The sequence below is a fragment of the Nothobranchius furzeri genome, chromosome 16 (assembly GCF_043380555.1).
Source record: "Nothobranchius furzeri strain GRZ-AD chromosome 16, NfurGRZ-RIMD1, whole genome shotgun sequence".
NCBI classification, from domain to species: Eukaryota; Metazoa; Chordata; class Actinopteri; order Cyprinodontiformes; family Nothobranchiidae; genus Nothobranchius; species Nothobranchius furzeri.
Genome location: NC_091756.1, coordinates 58318971 through 58341231, shown reverse-complemented (window position 1 = coordinate 58341231; position 22261 = coordinate 58318971). Strand labels below are relative to the sequence as shown.

The 22261-nt window shown below is 45.3% G+C and overlaps 1 protein-coding gene across 7 annotated transcripts in view; it reads right to left on the bottom strand.

Annotated features, from left to right (window-relative positions):
- evi5b (ecotropic viral integration site 5b) overlaps nucleotides 1-22261 on the bottom strand; it is an 86829-nt gene that overhangs the window by 5770 nt on the left and 58798 nt on the right. For 6 of the 7 annotated variants that reach the window (XM_015962316.3, XM_015962318.3, XM_054749638.2 and 3 more), the window contains 5 exons: nucleotides 18118-18249; nucleotides 17622-17762; nucleotides 17339-17497; nucleotides 13922-14068; nucleotides 13696-13791 (listed from right to left, as the gene is read on the bottom strand). In XM_015962316.3, the coding sequence (XP_015817802.3) occupies nucleotides 13696-13791; nucleotides 13922-14068; nucleotides 17339-17497; nucleotides 17622-17762; nucleotides 18118-18249 (675 nt within the window). Of the gene's footprint in view, nucleotides 1-778; nucleotides 1009-13695; nucleotides 13792-13921; nucleotides 14069-17338; nucleotides 17498-17621; nucleotides 17763-18117; nucleotides 18250-22261 lie in introns of those variants that run through there. The other variant, XM_054749639.2, reaches the window with a different exon arrangement.

Here is a 22261-nt window from a genome sequence, read left to right as displayed (position 1 = left end):
TTTCTAGGTACTAGAAGTGAGCCATATCACAGCTGAGCTTCAGACGGCAGGTTTTGGACTCTTATTTCCTGATATTTGGACATTTCGCCTCTGATTGGATAACAGCAATGTTGATGTTTTATCTCCACAAAGAACACGAGCCTGGAGGAGCTTTTGCTGTGTGGTGGAGTTGCTAATGCTAGCAGTTAACTTTTACCGGCTGAGACATTGTCTGCCGATCCCTGGACGCTAAAACAACAGCCTTCCTCGTCGGGAGTCGAACTGGACGAGTTCATGAATGTTAAGTTACAGTAGGACGCAGATCTGTAAGGGTTTTCAAATCTTAAGAGTTTCAGAAGCTAATGCAGGAGAAAGGTGTAGGAGGCAATTTTCATGTGCAGCCTGCATGAAAATGTAGCCGATTACAATCAGAAATATTCATTAAATAATGTATTTTCAGTGTTCCACACCTTTAAAATTACAATCACATTTTTATCACAGTTTACTTTAAAAAGCTCCTCTTGAATAATACGACCAAAACAGCCTTAAAATGAGAATAGCAGAGTGTTGAGGCCAATGACCTCCTAAACAGATTTGAATCATTTTGTGCAGTTTTTCAGACGGGTAGCATAGCACTGGGTGTTTAAAGTGGCTGAGAACACAACGCTATGAGATTATATAACAATCTTTTTAATTCAGAGACAAACTGATGACAGTAAGAAAGTGCCACGGCGTCAATTAACCCCCCCTGTACAAACAAAATAAACAGCCCCATGTTTTAGTTCATGTAAATGCTCACAGCTGGTCTGATTGTGTTGGCGACTGACTACACGGACATGAGATCGCTTCTCGTTACAAACAGCACATCAGGCTTCAGTGGCGGGTAACCGACAGATGTTCGGGGAACCACAGAACAGCATCACTTGTGCTTGATTTCCTCCAGGGGCCCCGGGGCCTTGGGGATGAGGCCAATTGTTGCTCCAACAGTTTAACAGCCCATGTCATGTTTACCATCCTCAGTGAAAACATCTGCACACACGGGAGACAAGCACACACTCTGCTTCAAAACTCGCTTTTAGCTTGAGAGATTGTGCAGCGGTTCATCACCGAGGTAAACAAGACGAGATGTGTGCACAGCGCAGCACGGGGGGGTGGAGGGTGTTAAAAGTTTAAAAGGTGACACCATTTTCATTAAGTGGCCAACACCCCTAACTACTGATAGGATTTCTGATTCCTGTGTTGAGGTTTGAGAATGCAAGTCCCTAAAGGCTTCTTTTTTTGGTAAAAGAAGGTCTAAACAGTGAGATTATTCCAAGCATCAGTTGTTTTTGAGGTTTTGCTGCTCAAAAACACAGCAACGAAAAATACAGGCAGTTAATAAGACTTCCTCCTGTTCAGCTGGGTGCATCACCAGGTGTGGGGCTGTGGCCGGGCCGCCAAACGTCTCGCGCAAACGTCCTAGTCCTGGTTTAGTTCCTGCAGCGCCGCGTGGTCTCAGTTTTAAATATAGAGCCTCTATTAAATGAGTTAAGACATGGCAGGCACAGCTGGGGTGGACAACATCCGCAGCTCAACGTAGAGACAAGAATGCTGCTAAACTCCATTAGACTGACTCATTCAGTGCATTTAAGAGTTTTTTTCCTCTTATGAGCTGCTCTAAATCTGTGACAAAGGTGTGAAGTTTATCATCTTGTGTCAAAAATGCATGATTCATTTTACTGTTATAGCTAAACTCTCAGTTGTCTATAATCTCATCACCTCTTGCTAAAATCAGGGTATCTGCAGGTTTAAGGGAGCCAAATTTAAGACTTTTTAAGACCTTTTTTAAGGCCACTTTGACCAAATTTAAGCTATTTTAAAAATTAAATTTAAGCTATAATTTCCAGCTATTGCCTGGAACCGGTGCTAACCACGTCGCGAACGTGGGATTAGCCATCCAGTTACCATTAAACTTCTCCATGGCGCAAGCTCCCACTAGCTTAACCAGCTAATGTGCTCAACTAAAAATAGCCCCCTTTCACAACCAACTGAATGTGTACGGTTCCGCTTACGGCAACATCATACACAAAAAATGCTGAACACTAACTAGAAATTCACAAAAATTTCTATAGAAATAAAATAATCTTGTTTATTGGGTCTTTGGTAATTTAAGACCTTTGGAAGCTGGATTTAAGGATTATTTGTCATTTTTACGGATTTTCAAGGCCTTAAATTTGGAAAAGCAAATTTAAGACTTTTTAAGGACCCGCTGATACCCTGTAAAATACGCTAGATGATAGTTTGCGATGGGGGAGATGCCACCATTGCAGAACAAACAGATCTGTTGTTTTACGAGCCTAAACACGCTGTACAAATCTCTGGGCATGTCTTAGAAACCTCGAAATAAACCATGCATGTCACCTTTGAAAGAGTCTCTGCTTCAAGATGAAAAACCACTTCCTATCAGGCCAAGAGATGGTGGGGCTGTGCAGTTAACACAGGCCATCAAGGATGGGGGAACAACCGTCGCACGAACCTTTCTAAGCATCACATTTTAGTGCCACAATCACTCTTCTGCTCTTATAGGACCTCAGCAGGACCTCCTGGCCTGGTTTTTAGGACGATGTTCAAATGACAGCATCAACATTTGCACTGACACGTCACATGAAGGTTGCTGCCATGATGCATCATCGCTTCTGCCTTTCTTTTAAACTGAAACAAAATGATACCCCAAAAAGTAGCACAGAATAACCATACCACAAGCCAAAACGCGAAACCACACAATGATTTAAATCCCCGTTCGTCACACAGAAAAAAAACAAATCAAACTACACAGTTTTCCAGCCTCCTGCTTTTGAACTACGGGGAGAGGAAGGTGTAAATGAGCTGAAAGGATTCAGTGTTTTAGCAACACACTGAGAGTTCAGTACTCAGTCTGAAGGCGGTAGTGAATTTCAGTGATGAATGTTTTTTACTCGATCAGTTAGTAACCAAACCTCAGACCACACCGAGTGATTGTGTGTGTGTGTGCCTGTGAAGGAGTGGGGGAGGTTGTGCTGCTGTGTCACATACTTATAAATAGCTTAGGCCTCTGGTGCAGATGATCAAAAACACCTAAAACATGAGAAAAATTCACAACGGGCCTTTAAAAAGACTTCTTGGTTACATCTGTTCCCACCTCGGCGTATCGGATACTCCGCGTTTCAGTTGGGTAAAGAAACCAGACCCGTGGTTCACCTTTCATGAGGAAATTAAACCTTTAAGGAGCATCTTTGCTTAATTAGTGCTCCTAAAATTACAATTAGATATTACAACACATTTTAAAACGTGCCAAATAGACAGGCTTTCAAATTAAGACAGAGAATTAAGTATAGGGAACAGATTAATGGTGTTTCAACCTTTCTGTTTTTATGGAAAGTAAAGAAAGTATTTAAGCCCGTTTCAGTTGAAGCTTCATGAACAACATATTTGTTACTTAGATAATTTTCTGTGTTTTAAGAATCAAACTGTAAATCAGAAAATTAAGCTAATCGATAACTAAAACATGAAAGAAGTCACAGAAAGATGTGAGAGGTCCCAATTTGCCATTTCACCTTTCTGACACGCTATTTAAGAAGTTATATTTAAAGCTGCTTTACCAAATCTGCAAAACGAGATGGGGCTAAACACCAGTCGCTGTCTTCTAGATCCAAACAACTTCAAGTGGTGTTTTTCTTATTGGGGACTCTGGTAGTTTGTCCTAAAGTTGAAGTGGTAGCAGCTGGCTGTTTCTCCTTCTTTGATATTATTGAGCGGAGAACTCTAGGGATGGGTACCGAATTCGGTACTTTTTAAGGTATTGACCGAGCACCGATTCACGCCATTTGAAACGGTGCCTCGTTTCGGTACCCGTCCTTCATAACGAGAACTTGCCTAGACAGCTGCGCACGCGCAAGAGCGTTATGTCGTCGCTCGCTGCGAGCGAGTTGTAAACAGAGCAGCATGGTAGAAAGAACGCAGCTAAAGCTTGGGTCCACTTCACTAAATGTGATGGGTAACTGGGTGATGATGAAACCAGCGACAACGATCTAAGTGAGACATCCTCATCTTAATCTGCTCCGGTAGGTAAATAAAATGTTAAAGATAACATTAGCTTGATATGTTAGCTTCCGTTTCGCTAATGGTGCGTTCGCTTTCTCCTCGGAACTCCGAATTTCCGACTAGAAGAACATGAACGCGCTCTAAAGTTTGGCTTCACTTCACTAAATGCGACGGGTGATTGGGTGAAGATGAAACCAGTGACAACGATCTAAGTGTGAGGCATCATCGTTTTAATCTGCTCCAGCAGCTAAATTAACTGTTTAAGATAACGTTAACTTGATATGTTAGCTTCCATTGCCATCATTGTTATCAGCTAATGGTGCGTTCGCTTTATCCTCGGAAATTCTAACTTCCCAGTAGGAAAAATCAAATGAAAAAAGACGGCAAAAGGAATGAAGATATACAGTAAATTTAGTTCACAGTAAAGATGTTTGCTTCAGTTTAATTATCAGCTTATAAAACTACAAGGACGATGTTAAAATACAAACAGTTGAATGTTATTTATCGTGATATTTATCAATTATGGTTATATATTGAGAAAAATATATATTTTATTATAAAAGAGAATTAAAATATAAACACTCAAAAGTATCGAAAACTGGTACCGTTAAGTACCGGTATCGATTCCCAGGTACCGGGAATTAGTACCGGATCGATTCATATGTCAAAGGTACCCATCCCTAGAGAACTCACACCAGAGCTGTTCTGTTAATAAATACGAGTGTTGATTGGAGAACCCATTTGTGGAAGTTTTCAGACCAATGCAAGAAAAAAACATTTTTTATTTCCACAACATATTTAATGCTATACTATGTTAGAACACTGATAAGAGGCATGAAAAAATAAATTTAAGCTAGCTTGGTTTGCAGATTTGTCATTGAGGCTTTAAAGGAAACCTTGATAAAGTGTGAAGTAAAGGTGAAACACAGCATGTGCGTGATGCAAAGGAGCTACAGGAAGGTTTATCTTTCACAGCAGTGCTGTTGCACCATTCTGCTGTGCAACACTGCTGCAACAGGGTTCGACTGCAGACCAGAGGAAATAAAAATAGAAATTAGTAGACATATATTTTACAACAGAACAATAACCTAAAAGATCTAACTGAAAACTCAATTAAAGTAAGCTGCAGAGATCATAAGCTCTGAGCAGATAAACATGCTTTACGTAAACAGGATACAAGCTACAATACGTTACAAGTGTTTTTTCATTCTGCTAGCTGTCACAGACTGTTGAGGTGGTATTTATGACACAGTGTAGTAAAAACAAAAACAGCGATGGTGCCAAACTCTTCTCCACTCTCTTTACACAACTTCTCTTTGGCACCAATTTTAGAAAACCTTCTTCAACCAGATGTCCCACTAATCTTAAACCATTCAGTGTGTGATCATCTGCTAACATGGTTGATGTTGTTCTATATATAAAAAAATGTCAAACATAGGCCAGATATATTGGCTGACCGATATATCGGCCTACCCCTATGGCAAACCATCCTATAGATATGAATATTTAGTCTGGCCACAACCCACTGATGACTCTCAGTTGTGGAGTGGAATCTATACATGTCTTATCAAACTGTCTCAACATGCTATTGGATAACAACAAACGTGACGTACTCATCGCTATAGATGTCAGTAAACAGGGCAGTCCACCATACACTGTTGAAGAAGACGCAAATTGATCCTTTTTCTAAACAAAGGACTTAAGTACCTCTATCTGCTCTTGACTTAAAGAAAAGCCCAAGTGTAAAGAGTCCAAAGTTGATGCCAAAGCAACTTCGCACGAGCCGCCACCATCGTAGTTTTGCTCAGTTACAGTAACATCCCACCAGTGTTGGGAGTAATGCGGTACAAAAGTAATTAATTACTGTACTGCATTGCTTTTTGCTGTAACATGGTAATGTAAGGCACTACAGTAGCTGACTGTATTTCCTGGAAAATACGGTAAGAAGATATAAACAATCTTGATTGGTTTTGTTTTTTCGTTTGGTTGTCTTTTGTGATTTGTTTATTACCGTTTCACCCTGAATTTAATTGTAGATGATGTTGCATGAACAGTAGCGGGTTGTCCAGTAATCGGAAGGTTGCAGGTTCAATCCCGGCTCCGGACAGAGAATTTTGCTGTTGTTTCTTTGGGCAAGACACTTAACCCACGTTGCCTGCTGGTGGTGGTCGGAGGGACCGGTGGCGCCTGTGCTCGACAGCCTCGCCTCTGTCAGTGCGCCCCAGGGCAGCTGTGGCTACTTCGTAGCTCATCACCACCAGTGTGTGAATGTGTGTGTGAATGGATGAATGATACACTGTAGTGTAAAACGCTTTGGAGTCCTTACTCTGAGAGGCGCTACACAAGTGCGGGTCATTTATCATTTAAATGAAGTATTTGCTGTAAATTACTGACACGTTAGTCCGCAGTTGTCTTTCAGTTAAATTTATTAGTTAAACACATTTTATTTATTATTGATTTAACTATTGCTGTGAGTGGGGCAGATTATATATAAGATTTACTTCCATCTGCTCCTTTTCATCCAGTTGATTGAATTTGTTTGTTCATTTTGTTGTTGTTTTTTTAAGTGACAGTGTGTATTTTTTCTGGCAATAGGGGGCAGTAGATACCTAAATTGTTGCAAGCAAGAAGAAATTTTGTGTTGGAGTAAGACCTTACCAACGGATGCCCATTAGGGTCACAAAGCCCTGTGGAGCGCAAACTTCAGCAAAATAACAAGCACATCAGACTCCCTTTCATCACTGGCAACTAGTGAAGAGGTAAAACAACAATTAGGAATGACGAAAGTTTTGTAACCGTTGGTTACAAATCAGTAACTGCATTTTGTCCTCATGGGCTCCCATAGAAGGAAACATGACATCTAATATGGCGTCACCCAGAGACTTAGACCCACTCCTATGTATTTTAGAACTGATTTTTAAGGTTATTTGTTACAAAGACGCCAATATTTTTCAACAACTGGGCATCATTTCATTCATTTTCAACATGTTTATGGATATTTCTAGAAATTGATGGTAAAAACTACACATTGTCTCTTTAAAGCAGGGGTCCTCAATTATAACGGTCCGAGGGCCACTCACAAAAAAGACCCAGAAGCAAGAGGGGTGGACGGGGGATAGGGATGGGGTGCTGCTGCTGTTTGGATCACTGGCTGTAATGCACATAACACACAAGCTTGCAATATAAAGCAGGACAACACCTGTCCCCCTCCAGCTCGGCTGTGTGACTGCACTAACCTGTCCTGTGGGACCCTCACCCTTTAACCCTCATGTCCATGCTGTCTCTGGAGGAGCAGCTAGGAGACAAGACCTCCTGTAACTTAAAATGAACCAAAGCTTCCTCCCAGTTTCGCTTTAAGCTGAATTTAACATCAGTTCATCATCATGAAACAAAAGAATAAAGTGGAACAAAAACTTCTATCGTCTATTTCTCTCCTTTTAACTTCTTCGTGTCCCTAAATAAAAGAGACAGATGATTACGCTGCAGCCGCCGTCACTGACCCCGCCCCCTCCCCAAGACCGGATCTCCCGACATTACAGCACTCGGTCTGACTGAGCGCTCCCAGGAGAAACAATAATGAACTTATGAAAATAATAATGCACGTTTGGAGGAGCGTCCTCCGATCCTCTCTTGTGTGAGCAGACAATCTCTCTCTCTCTCTCTCTCTCTCTCTCTCTCAGTGGCTGATCGAGAGAGCAGAGCGCGCTCAATTAATATAATTCACGGCCCAATCCAACAGAACCGATCGGGCTGATTCAGTTCGGGTTCGGTCTCGGGTTATAACTCCAGCGCTCAGCCCTGCAGCGCCACATGAAGGCACACCAAAGTTTCCTACCTGGTAAATGTGGAGAACATCGCTCTGACAGATGTGGATGCTGCGCTGGTGCCGTCATTAAAACAAAACCACATTCCACTATAATTGATTATGTTACTCTTCTATGACGCAGAATCGTTTATGCCCGCATCTCGATGCATTGATTATTGTCCTCAGCTCTATCCCTACACCTCCCGGTTGGCCGTCGGAATTCAGTATCACTGCTTTAAAGAATGGAATAAAAGACATGAAAAAATATTTAATTAAAAGATAAATCTATATACAGTGGGGCAAAAAAGTATTTAGTCAGCCACCGATTGTGCAAGTTCTCCCACTTAAAATGATGACAGAGGTCAGTAATTTACATCATAGGTACACTTCAACTGTGAGAGACAGAATGTGAAAAAAAATCCATGAATTCACATGGCAGGATTTTTAAAGAATTTATTTGTAAATAAGGGTGGAAAATAAGTATTTGATCAATAACAAAAATTCAACTCAATACTTTGTAACATAACCTTTGTTGGCAATAACAGAGGTCAAACGATTACTATAGGTCTTTACCAGGTTTGCACACACAGTAGCTGGTATTTTGGCCCATTCCTCCATGCAGATCTTCTCGAGAGCAGTGATGTTTTGGGGCTGTCGCCGAGCAACACGGACTTTCAACTCCCTCCACAGATTTTCTATGGGGTTGAGGTCTGGAGACTGGCTAGGCCACTCCAGGACTTTCAAATGCTTCTTACGGAGCCACTCCTTTGTTGCCCGGGCGGTGTGTTTGGGATCATTGTCGTGTTGGAAGACCCAGCCACGTTTCATCTTCAAAGCTCTCACTGATGGAAGAAGGTTTTGGCTCACAGTCTCACGATACATGGCCCCATTCATTCTGTCCTCAACACGGATCAGTCGTCCTGTCCCCTTAGCAGAAAAACAGCCCCAAAGCATGATGTTCCCACCCCCATGCTTCACAGTAGGTATGGTGTTCTTGGGATGCAACTCAGTATTCTTCTTCCTCCAAACACGACGAGTTGAGTTTATACCAAAAAGTTCTACTTTGGTTTCATCTGACCACATGACATTCTCCCAGTCCTCTGCTGTATCATCTATGTGCTCTCTGGCAAACTTCAGACGGGCCTGGACATGCACTGGCTTCAGCAGCGGAACACGTCTGGCACTGCAGGATTTGATTCCCTGCCATTGTAGTGTGTTACTGATGGTGACCTTTGTTACTGTGGTCCCAGCTCTCTGCAGGTCACTCACCAGCCCCCCCCCCCCCCCCCCCCCCCGTGTGGTTCTGGGATTCTTGCTCACCGTTCTCATGATCATTTTGACCCCACGGGATGAGATCTTGCGTGGAGCCCCAGATCGAGGGAGATTATCAGTGGTCTTGTATGTCTTCCATGTTCTGATAATTGCTCCCACAGTTGATTTTTTCACACCAAGCTACTTGCCTATTGTAGATTCACTCTTCCCAGTCTGGTGCAGGTCTACAATTCTTTTCCTGGTGTCCTTCGAAAGCTCTTTGGTCTTGGCCATAGTGGAGTTTGGAGTCTGACTGTTTGAGGCTGTGGACAGGTGTCTTTTATTCAGATAATGAGTTCAAACAGGTGCCATTAATACAGGTAACGAGTGGAGGACAGAAAAGCTTCTTAAAGAAGACGTTACAGGTCTGTGAGAGCCAGAGATTTTCCTTGTTTGAAGTGACCAAATACTTATTTTCCACCCTGATTTACAAATAAATTCTTTAAAAATCCTGACATGTGAATTCATGGATTTTTTTTCACATTCTGTCTCTCACAGTTGAAGTGTACCTATGATGTAAATTACTGACCTCTGTCATCATTTTAAGTGGGAGAACTTGCACAATCGGTGGCTGACTAAATACTTTTTTGCCCCACTGTATATATATATATATTTTTTTTTTGCAAAATGCAAACCACTTCTACCATGACGTTTAGACTGTCCCTTTGCTTCCAAAAATACAAACACAAATGCCTGACAAAAATATATCAGAAAATTATTAGGATCATCATATAATTATTACTAAGAACTAAGAGACTACTTCACAGCACACCAAACATGAAAGCATCTGAAAATATTCCAGAATCCTTAAGAGGGTTCTGTTATGTGTTCATGAGTGCCTCTGCTCTGACGCGTTGGTTGTGATTGAATGTTTTGAAAGAGGAAAATGCAGCTTTATCTCAGCTGTTTGCTTGAATGCTTTAATAAACTACAAAGGGAAATGTGTTTTTCCTCCAGCGTCATTAAATTCCCAGATCATTATATTAGAATGTCTTAAGGCTGTAGTTTATTGGTGCCCATTTCTTACCAGTAAAAATGATTTACTGTATGTTGCTAATATTACATTTTTACGGGGTTACATACTGTGTGTATTTATGTTAAACTCTGAACTCAACTTGGAAAAAAGAGAAAAACAAGACAAGCCTAAGGGAACATCTAAAAAGGTTGAAAGGAGGTAAATCTGCTAACGTCCTTGAGAGAAAACTGTTATTTAGTGATTTTGTTAGATTTGACCAACTTTACTCACTGTAAGCGCAGCGCTCCTGCAGTAAGCAGCTTTTGGCATAGGCGTCACTGCAACTGCGATTGGCCAAATGATGACGTGTTACTGACAAGCTACCAAGACAGTTTTTGCAGGCATGAACACATCTAGCTACACGCACCTGCTGCCATCTGATCGGCTGATTTGTAACTTGTGTTAAAGCAGCTGAACAGGCGTCTCTAGTAGATGGTGTGTGTGTGTCCTGGTCTCTCCGTCCCTTTGTGATTTTTCTCTAAAACCTATCCGATTTGGAAACTAAATGCTGCTCAGGTCTGTTTGCTGGAGAAGAGCAGATAAACACATAGTCTGTGGGTAAAGCTGATACTGATTGAGAGGAAAACAGGTAAAGACACTCAGGCCCTGTCCACACGTAGCCGGGGATCTGCCAAAACGTAGATATTTTTCTACGTTTTGGCCTGTCGTCCACACGAAAACGGAGTTTTTTCAGACGAAAACGGATCTTTTTAAAAACTTCGGCCAAAGTGAAGATCTGCGTTTTCTCCGTTTTGGGTGTCTGCGTGTGGACAGACAAAACCGGAGTTTTAAGGTCCGCAACGTCACTTTCCGCGACAAAAAAATGCTGACATCACGTGTGCGACCTGTGTTTACACTAGCCGACAGCATGGATGCCCTCAGAGCTGCGCTCGCTTTATCAATTGTCCAAGCGCTTTTTGCTTGTTTGTTTTTGCAAGCGGAATTACTGCTCCTTGCGGAAGACCACAGACGAAGGACGAGGTTAAGAACGGGGGAAGTACTGCCGCCTACAGGTCGGGCATGTCCTTAACAACGTATTTATCCGGGTACGTGTGGACAGAGTTTTTTTTAAAAACCAGGTGGTGTGGATGCAAGTTTTTGGAGGGGTGGATATTCGTTTAAAAAAAAAACCCGGCTACGTGTGGACTAGGCCTCAGCTTCACCCATGATCACTCTTTTGACACATTTTTCCACAGAGAAAGCTGTGAGGGGAATTTTCTCACTATGTTTGGCAAGTTAATAAAAAAAACCCAGAATAATTTCAAAATATTGACACAAAACATGCCTGCATGTGGGCTCAGTGTCAGACACTTACTCATACGTGAATAAAGGAAAAAATCTCACGTTATCCTGAAAACGTGGGGGAAAAAAACCCTCCTTAAAAAGCAGTGATTCAAAATGAACACCTGCTGAAATCACACTATCAGGATTCATGACCACTCCCTGAAAAACGAAAGGTCTAAAACCTGACACCCACATCACAGACTTGAAATCATTACGTCATCACAGCAAAACCTACCCTTACAGTCTAACACGTCTTATCATCTGTTCCCTAAAACCTGTTGACACATCAAGTCGTTTGAAACGCGTGCTTTAAAAACTCAAACGAGCTCAAACGTTACTTTTACTTTTAGTAGCGTTACGTTTAGATCCCATCTCTGATCACAGCTGTGAAGATGTCGATGCGACAGAAACCTGTGCTGCTCTGTTAGTTGTGCTCAGCCTTGTTGTCGTGTGGCATGCAGCACTTGTTTAGGGCTAAATACAAGCTCTTTGTCCCCCGTTGTTGACGTGCGCGTGTTTATGCACACAAGTGGTTTAAAGTCTAACAGGCTCGACACACGGGAGGCGACAAACGACCGCGATCAGCGAAATTTGTCCCTGTCGCTTTTATTACCTGTCACACGGGAGGCAATCCGCGGCAGCGGCCAGCGGCAAAGCCGTCTACGCGTTCTGTTCCGTGGCGAAATCGAAACTTCCGTTGTTTTGTTTGGCTGTGTCAGGTTGGAGGGAATTGAGGTTATTTAAGCGGTTCAGAGTTAATACAGGGTATCTGCAGGTTTGAGGGAGCCAAATTTAAGACTTTTTAAGACCTTTTTAAGGCCAATTTGACCAAATTTAAGCTTTTTTTTTTAAAATTATTTAATTTAAGCTATAATTTCCAGCTATTGCCTGGAATCGGTCCTAACCATGTCGCGAACGTGGGATTAGCCATCCATTTACCATTGAACTTGCACTTCCCCATGGCGCAAGCTCCCACTAGCTTAACCAGCTAATGTGCTCATCTAAAAATAGCCCCCTTTCACATCCAACTGAATGTGTACGGTTCCGCTTACGCCAACATCGTACACAAAAAATGCTGAACACTAACTAGAAATTCACGAAAAAGTCATAGAAATAAACTAATCTAGTTTATTGGGTCTTTGGTAATTTAAGACCTTTGGAAACTGGATTTAAGGATTATTTGTCATTTTTAAGGATTTTCAAGGCCTTAAATTTGGAAAAGCTAATTTAAGACTTTTTAAGGACCCGCGGATACCCTGTAATAAGGTGGTAGATATGATGTTTCACAAGGTGCTGCTAGAGTTATGTGAAATCTTACTTCTGATTTTACTATAAAACATAATAATAATCAACTTCTCCTCCATGTTTGCTCGGAGGTGTACGGAGCATCCTGTCCGCTCATTGGTCAGTGAATGAAACCTCCGTTGATTGGTCCTCGTCCGAGCGACAGCGGTGAAAAGTTGAAAATGTTTCAACTTTCTGGGATCGCGTCGCTGGGTCGTCCGTGCACGGCACGTGCACGAGTGCAAAGTTTCACACGCACGTTTTTTGCGTTTCGCTTAGTAGGAGGGAGACCCGCGATTATCGCTTTGTCGCGCATGTCTCATTGAAAATGAGTGGAGGAGAGGCGATGTCGCCTCCCGTGTGTCGAGCCCATTAGAGGGGCCAGCTCAGTTTAAGGTGGCTTTATGACACAAAACTTTATTTTTAAAAGCACCTCAAAAACAACAGATAAGGTGGGCCAAAGTGCCGTTCTTCACCTATCTTTATGAGCAATAGCTGTTTTTTTTAAACGAGTGGAAACCATGAGCTAGTTGTCGAAACTAACAGAGTGGTGCTCGTTTTAGAGCAGGATTTCATAAATTCAAATTGAGATAAAAATAGTCTTCATATCCTGACTAGATAAGCTTCTGTTGCTCATCAGCTGGTAAAACTTTGCCCTCCTCCTCTGCTGCTGAAGCAGAGTTTAGTTATGATCAGATAAGACTGACTCGGGTTTCTCTTTGGAAACAAAAACCTGAAACGCTGAAATAAGGCGTAGGACCAAAATACTGATGAAACTAGACTTCTGATGTGTTTCCACAACCAGGTTCTGCTGAGCTCAAATCAGAGAAATAAGACTAATAAACCACAGTTGCATTAAAGCGTTATACTCGGGAACAAACACGTCTCACGCATGCATCTGCTTACACACATTTAACTCAGAGTGATGAAAACTCGAGTGTCTGCTTCAGGACTTTACCTGAATCTCCAGCTCTGAGATCTGCTGCTGGAGCTCAGCCATCGCAGCGATATTGTCAGCTTCCCTCAGCCTGACTGCCATCACCTCTTCTTTACTCTGAAGAGGAGAACATGTGTATTTTTTTTTGTTTTCAGGTTGTGCTTCACAGTTCATGCCACAACTGAGGCATGGTGGTTAATCACAGCAGAGGCCGTGTTTAGCGGTGCGCATCGACACCAGCTTGTACCTTGCATTCAATCTCAGCTTGCCTCCGCTTGATCTCCTGCAGCTGCACCTGCAGGTCTTTATTCTGCGTTGTCAGAGTCTGCACGCACTCCTGGAAACAGCGGCTCTCCTGCTCCGCACGCCGCAGCTGATTACTGTGAATTTGATTCTGAAGAGGCACACCAGGAAAAAATGATAAGATTTCACTTTACAGAGTAATTGGTTTAATGCCAGAAGAAACATCCAAACTCAGCTGCAAGGCTTCATGCTTGTCAGGAACAAGCTGTGGACGCCCTCTATAGGCTGATATTTGGTATTACAAGCACTGACATCTTAAAGACCGGCCCAACCTCTTTAACGTCTGGATCACACTGTGCGATTTTTGGCCATCTTTGCCAAACCCCTCCTCCTGAGCAGAATCGTGACAAAAAACGGTCAACATGAGGGTGATTTGCATGTATGTGCACCACCATGCTGTGAACGTACCGTCTGTCTGGCTCTGCGACAGCTTTTTGAGCCATCTCACGACCAAATCAGCCATAAAAAGTCTTCAAGCACTGCTTGAAATCCTACTGGTCCTGTCTGCAACCGACCAATGAAAACACACCTTTGGGACGCCGCCGCAGCAGCAGCAAGACTCCGCCTCTCTGAGCTTTGGTTTCAATTTGTTTAAAATGCAGATCACAAACTACACACCAGTTTTTATTTCTGTTAATAGCCCAAGTTAACCAGGAGTTATACTAAACATAATTAACCTACATTTGTAGACTATCAGATAAATTGTGAAAATCGTGATTCTGTGATCTGTGAGTGCCGAGAGGAGACGAGCTCACATACGTAAAAATTAAAACACAAAAATATAAGATCCCTTTGCTGTTGGTGGAAATTTCACACATTCAGCCGATAATGATTGTTCTGTGGCGTTTTGCTGCAGAGGGACAGAGGGAGCTTCGTGACAGCAGGTGTGATGAGCTCACGGAGCAGTGAGACAGAATTCACGGCAAAAGTTTAGATGCTGCAGCGATCTGTGGCAGATTGTCACTTCACATCACTCCAGTTTTACAGTCCCTCCACTGGCTCCCGGTAGAATATAGAATACAGTTTAAAGTTTTAGTCCTGACCTATAGAGCTCTTAACAACCAGGCTCCAAGCTACCTATCTGAGCTTTTATCCCCACACACCACCTCTCGGAGCCTTAGATCCACATCTGAAAACCTCCTGGCTGTTCCTCGAACCAGACTGAAAACCAAAGGGGACAGGGCCTTTCAGACTATTGCACCCAGACTTTGGAACAGTCTGCCTTCAAATCTCCGTCTCTCTAACACTGTAGAGGTCTTTAAAAATCATCTAAAAACTCACCTTTTCATCCAGACATTCCCTCCCTAAATGTTTCAGAATGATGGCTTTGTTCGGGTTCAAACCTTCACTTTGTTTTTACTCCTGATTTTATTTTCTACGTTTATCACTGCTATTGTTTTTCGGATGTTTTTATTGGTTAGAGGTATTTGCCCTGATCTTTATCATGTTGTACAGCGCTTTGTGATTTATATCTGTGAAAGGCGCTAGATAAATACACTTTTACTTACTTACTTCTCTGTAGGTTAGTGGGTTCTTGTGTAAAAAAGGCGAAAGATTAGAGCCCTGCACTGAAGCGCTATGCCCTCGGGTCGGGCTTCGGGCCAACAACTGTGCAATTACCTCGGACACGGGCCGGGCCGGGCGCCTTTATTTTTAATCGAAATCATTAAAAAAAATTAAAACACTTACACGCAGCAGTAGAGCCCTGCGCGGGACTGTTTTCTTCATCCCTCTCCTGCCCGCTCCCCCTAAATTTCTGACCATTACAGCCTGCAACCGCAACGTGTGTGTTACACTCCCGCCCGCACCTGCAGCGTGCATGTCTACTCCCGCCCGCACCTGCAGCGTGCATGTCTACTCCCGCCCGCAACCGCAAAACTCGGAGAAATTATTACCTCACAATAAAAGAGATGTATTGAGTTTGCGTCCTCAACATGTCATTTTATAGGTTATCCGCTTTCACCGCAGCGCTGCGCTCCGTTTCAATCAGGCTGTACAGCAGGATTTCCCCTCGTAGCAATATTTTTTCTAACTCTGATTGCTTCATGCTATAGCTCGTTGGAAGGCTGCTTTTATGTACTTTTAGGAACCGTTGGAATTATTTGAATCTGATCAGCCATTCAAAAGTTATAAAACGGAGCATTTTGGATGACAAACTCGGCACGTCTCTGAATCTGTGTTGTGGTTCGTTGCGCTCAAGACAGAGGAGCCCGGTGGATACCGTAATGTATTGTATGTGCACGAAAAGCCCCATTTTTAATCTTTTCAGCACTTTTGGAATTTTAATGATATTTTGAACTAGAGCAGGGATCGGCAACCCGCGGCTCTTCCATCCATCTGATGCGGCTCTCTGCTTGTAAAATAATGAATGGATATTTAAATAAAATGCTTTATATTTTACTGAATTAATTTTATATCTGTAAGTCAATTCTAAATGTAAAGATTGTCTGCGTAAACCTGAACAGTTCCAACCCGGTCTTACTGTGAGACCGGGTTGGGTCACGCTTGTGCGTAATCATAGGCGCTCATGAGCTGAAGAGGATGTGAGATTCTGGGCTTCTCCTCAGACGGCTCCTGGATGTGTCGCACATTGGAGACAGGAACAAGCGCTATTCAGCCAAAGTTTCATCATCAGGGAACATTTTCTAAGTGACAAGTCTCTCTGAGAGACCGGGATTGGAAAACACTCGCTTCAGTGGGAGGAAGCTTCCCGCATGCGCTTCTGCGACGCTCGGATCCTGCACATCTTTTAACACATTGGTCAAGATTGACGCACTTTGTTTTCATTTAGTTGGTTGAAAAAAAGTCGGGCTTGGGCTCGGGCCAGGCCAGAGAATCCTGAAAACCTTTTCGGGCCGGGTCGGGCTGGGGCTCCACCCCCTCGGGCCGGGCCGGACACGGGCTCAGATTTTAGGCCCGTGCAGGGCTCTACGAAGGATGAACAACCAGCAAACAGATCAGCTGTTTAGCTGGAAGACAGGAAAAGGAGACTCGCAGCCGGAGTCTGACGCCAAAGTGAGGGTTTTAAAAACGAAGCTTCCTCTTTGAGGAAGACGAGTTGGGTTTTATTTTTTCAGCTTTGTTTTGGTTAGCGGCCTGCTTAGTGGCGTATGCTTCGGGAGGTGCGCTCATGACACAGCGTGTCCTGCTGGAGCGAGACGTCGTGCAGTCTGCCTCACTGAAACCATGCGCCGTGCAGTGTGCCACCTTTCTGGAGTTCTCAGTGTGACATGAAAAATCCTGTGCGACGGCCAAAAATCGCACCGTGTGATCCGGGCTTAAGACTGGATGAGATAACAAGACTTTAAAAAAAGAATAAGCTAAAAAAAATGCTTGAAGACTGAACAGTGTGACCTCTGACCTGCGTCTCCAGCTCCAGCATCCTCTGCCGTGTTTCTCTGAGCTCAGCTTGGGCCTCTGCTTCACGCAGCCTCACGCTCATCAGCTCGTCCTGCAGCTCACTCAGGGTGTTCTTCTTGGGGCTGTCCTTCCAGCGACTAGCGGTGCGTGCCAGGTGTCGCTGCCCGAATAAACGAGAACATTGACCTGTACAGCTTTGTGATTGCATGCAGCATTTGCGTTGTCAATTTACAGGTTATTCCATCTTATAGCGTTTTAACCATGCTTTTGTCACTGAGCCTCACCTGCCAGTGGTCTTCCAGGTCTCTGACCTGCTGCCTCAGCTCTTTTAATCCAGTCACAGCCTCAGCTTCTCTCAGCTTTACCCCGATCAACTCTTCCTGCAGCCGCGCCACGTTAGTGTCATCGGGTAACGAGGAGTTTCTCTAAAGACAGGTGGACACAGCAAAAACCAAATGTTACTGTATGTCTAAATATAAAGGTGTGCTTGCTAAAACTTGAACACTAGTATTGATGATTTAATTCCTTTCATGTGTGGAACAATGTAGAAATTAATATTTGGTTGTAATGAAACAAATCTGAGACTTTCTTTACGCAGTCTACGTATTTCTCGTCAGAGACTCATGAGCAGAACAGAGACGTGGGTTTATGAAAAACCTCACGGCTGAGTGTTCTGATATGAGAAACAATAAAGGAACGTCTGTTCAGGAGAGGTGAGTCCAAACTTTTGGAGATGAGAACTGAGAAAAAGCACCCTACACCAGTGCAAGTGTGTGTTACCTTCTCCATATCAAGGATTTTATCTTGCATTTCCTTGAGCGCACACTGAGACTCCGCCTCCTTCAGCCGGGCCTGCACCAGCTCTTGCTCCAGCTGCAGGACCGACTCCTCAGAGAACCGAAGGGGTCCCTTCTGCAACCAGAACACAATGGCAGTAAGCACCGACAGCAAAGCCAATCTACCAACACCTATACCTGTGTGTATACACCTGTGTGGATTCAGTCCTTACAATGTCTAACCATCAGCTGCATCAGCTGATCTTCCTCAAACAAACCGTCAGCAGCCAATTACACGCTTCCCCTAACTGCCTGTTCACACCAACCCTTTGCCTTTTTATCCACTCTCTCCTAAATCATTTATTTATATGCATTGTTAAACAAGATGAGCAATTATGTAAAACATGGCTATGCCGACACATTATCAACTGGAATCAAACCCTAAATAATTAAGGATGTTAAACGCAGCAGATACGCGCTGAGAGAACAGGGAGCCAACATGTGAACCCCCGCCCAGTCACTGTGACGACAGCTTACATACCCATGAACGTTTTTCTAAGACGGAGCTTAAAGAGCAAGTCACCCCCTACCAGAGTCTAACTCCACTCCCACTTCATGTTTGAAAAATGCAATAAATGCTGTTGCCTAGCAGACCGAGAGGGCGGAGCCACTAACAAATACACACACACTCAGGCTCACGACAGCATTGTGACATCATAATGTACCAGTTTACATCATAGCATACTTCTTAGCCAATAGCGGTGGCAGATTTAAATTAAAATACAGTGCAGAGTTTTTAATAAACTTTTTTTTGCTGATAAACTAAATAAATGAGTGTCTAATCGTGCTGCAGACATGTGTCGTCAATAGTTTGGCACTTCAGTGCATCTTAGTTAAAATTTAAAATTTTCCTCCCAATCACACCCCTCCTTGAACCGTCACCTTATCGTGGTGGAGGAGTTTGAGTGCCCTAATGATCCTAGGAGCTATGTTGTCTGGGGCACTTAGTGCCCCTGGTAGGGTCTCCCATGACAAATTGGTCTTAGGTGAAGGGTGAGACAAAGAACGGTTCGAAGGATCTTTCATGGCGGTTAAAATGAAGAGTCGGAGTACCCGGCCCGGAGGGTTACCGGGGTCCCACCCTGGAGCCAGGCCTGGGGTTGGGGCCCGTGAGCGAGCGCCTGGTGGCCGGGCTTTCGCCCATGGGGCCCGGCCGGGCCCAGCCCGAACCGGATACATGGGCTCGTCCAACTGTGGACCCACCACCCGCAGGAGGAACATGAAGGGTCCGGTGCAATGCGAATCGGGTGGCAGACCAAGGCGGGAGCCTTGGCGGTCCAATCCCCGGACAAGAAAACTAGTTTTTGGGACATGGAACGTCACCTCGCTGGCGGGGAAGGAGCCGGAGCTTGTGGCAGAGGTTGAGCGGTACCGGCTAGATATAGTCGGACTCACCTCGACACATTGCATTGGCTCTGGAACCCGAGACCTGGAGAGGGGTTGGACACTCTACTTTGCTGGAGTTGCTCCGGGTGAGAGGCGGAGGGCTGGGGTTGGCTTTTTGTTAGCTCCGAGACTCTCTGCCTGTGTGTTGGGGTTTACCCCGGGGGACAAGAGGGTAGCTTCCTTGCGCCTTCGGGTCGGGGAACGGGTCCTGACTGTTGTTTGTGCTTATGGGCCAAATATCAGTTCAGAGTACCCACCCTTTTTGGAGTCCCTGGGACGAGTGCTAGATAGTGCTCCATCAGGGGACTCCATTGTCCTGCTGGGGGACTTCAATGCTCACGTGGGCAATGACAGCTTGACCTGGAGGGGTGTGATTGGGAGGAACGGCCCACCTAATCTGAACTCGAGCGGTGTTTTGTTATTGGACTTCTGTGCAAGCCGCAGTTTGGCCATAACGAACACCATGTTCGAACATAAGGATGCCCACCGGTACACTTGGTACCAGGGCAGCCTAGGTCACAGGTCGATGATAGATTTTGTAGTCGTATCATCTGACCTGCGGCCGTATGTTTTGGACACCCGAGTGAAGAGAGGGGCGGAGCTGTCAACTGATCACCACCTGGTGGTGAGTTGGATCAGATGGCAAGGGAACATGCCGCGTAGACCTGGCAGACCCAAACGCATAGTGAGGGTCTGCTGGGAACGCCTGGCAGAAGAACCTGTCAAGACGGTCTTCAACTCCCACCTCCGGCAGAGCTTTGACCACGTCCCGAGAGCAGTGGGGGACATTGAGTCCGAGTGGGCCTTGTTCCACTCTGCGATTGTCGAGGCGGCTGTTGCTAGCTGTGGCCGTAAGGTGGCCGGTGCCAGTCGTGGTGGCAACCCCCGTACCCGCTGGTGGACACCAGAGGTTCGGGGAGCCGTCAGGCTGAAGAAGGAGGCCTACAGGGCGTGGCTGGTCTGTGGGTCTCCGGAGGCAGCAGACAGGTACCGGATAGCCAAGCGGGGTGCAGCAGTGGCAGTTGCCGAGGCAAAATCTCGGGCGTGGGAGGAGTTTGGTGAGGCCATGGAGAAAGACTATCGATCGGCTCCAAAGAGGTTCTGGCAAACTGTCCGGCGCCTCAGGAGAGGAAGGCAGCAACTCGCTCACACTGTTTACAGTGGGGATGGGGAGCTGCTGACGTCAACTGAGGCTATAGTCGGACGGTGGAAGGAATACTTTGAGGAGCTCCTCAATCCCACCAATGCGCATTCCGAGGAGGAACCAGAGCTGGGAGGCCTGGGGATGGACTGTCCGATCTCGGGGGCAGAAGTTGCTGAGGTAGTCAAACAACTACACAGCGGCGGAGCCCCGGGGGCGGATGAGGTTCGTCCTGGGTATCTCAAGGCTATGGATGTTGTAGGGCTGTCATGGTTGACACGTCTCTACAACATTGCGTGGTCATCGGGGGCAGTTCCTAGGGAGTGGCAGACCGGGGTGGTGGTCCCCATCTTTAAGAAGGGTGACCTGAGGGTGTGTTCCAACTATAGGGGGATCACACTCCTCAGCCTCCCTGGAAAGGTCTACGCCAAGGTACTGGAGAGGAGGGTCCGATCGATAGTTGAATCTCAGATAGAGGAGGAGCAATGTGGTTTTCGTCCTGGCCGTGGAACTGTGGACCAGCTCTATACCCTTGCAAGGGTGATGGAGGGGGCATGGGAGTTTGCCCAACCAATCCACATGTGTTTTGTGGATTTGGAGAAGGCTTATGACCGTGTCCCCAGGGGCACCCTGTGGGGGACACTCCAGGAGTATGGGGTGGGTGGCTTTCTGTTAAGGGCCATTCAGTCCCTTTACCAGAGGAGCGTGAGTTTGGTCCGCATAGCCGGTAGTAAGTCGGACCTGTTCCCAGTGAGGGTTGGACTCCGCCAGGGCTGCCCTTTGTCACCGGTTCTGTTCATCACTTTTATGGACAGAATTTCTAGACGCAGCCGTGGTGTGGAGTGTGTCGAGTTTGGTGGCAGGAGAATCTCGTCTCTGCTTTTTGCGGATGATGTGGTCCTCCTAGCTTCATCCAGCTCTGACCTTCAGCTCTTGCTGGGTAGGTTCGCGGCCGAATGTGAAGCGGCTGGGATGAGGATCAGCACCTCCAAATCTGAGACCATGGTTCTCGACCGGAAAAGGGTGGCTTGCCACCTCCGGGTCGGGGGAGAGGTCCTACCTCAAGTGGAGGAGTTTAAGTATCTCGGGGTCTTGTTCACGAGTGAGGGTAGGAGGGATCGGGAGATCGACAGGCGGATTGGTTCGGCGTCTGCAGTGATGCGGACGCTGAGCCGATCTGTCGTGGGGAAGAGGGAGCTGAGCCAGAAAGCCAGGCTCTCGATTTACCGGTCGATCTACGTCCCAATCCTCACCTATGGTCATGAGCTTTGGGTAATGACCGAAAGAACGAGATCGCGGATACAAGCGGCCGAAATGAGTTTCCTCCGTAGGGTGGCCGGGCTCAGCCTTAGAGATAGGGTGAGGAGCTCGGACATTCGGGAGGGACTCGGAGTAGAACCGCTGCTCCTCCGGATCGAAAGGAGCCAGTTGAGGTGGTTTGGGCATCTGGTCAGGATGCCTCCTGGACGCCTCCCCGGGGAGGTGTTTCGGGCATGTCCTGCCGGCAGAAGGCCCCCGGGTCGACCCAGGACACGCTGGAGAGGTTACATCTCCAATCTGG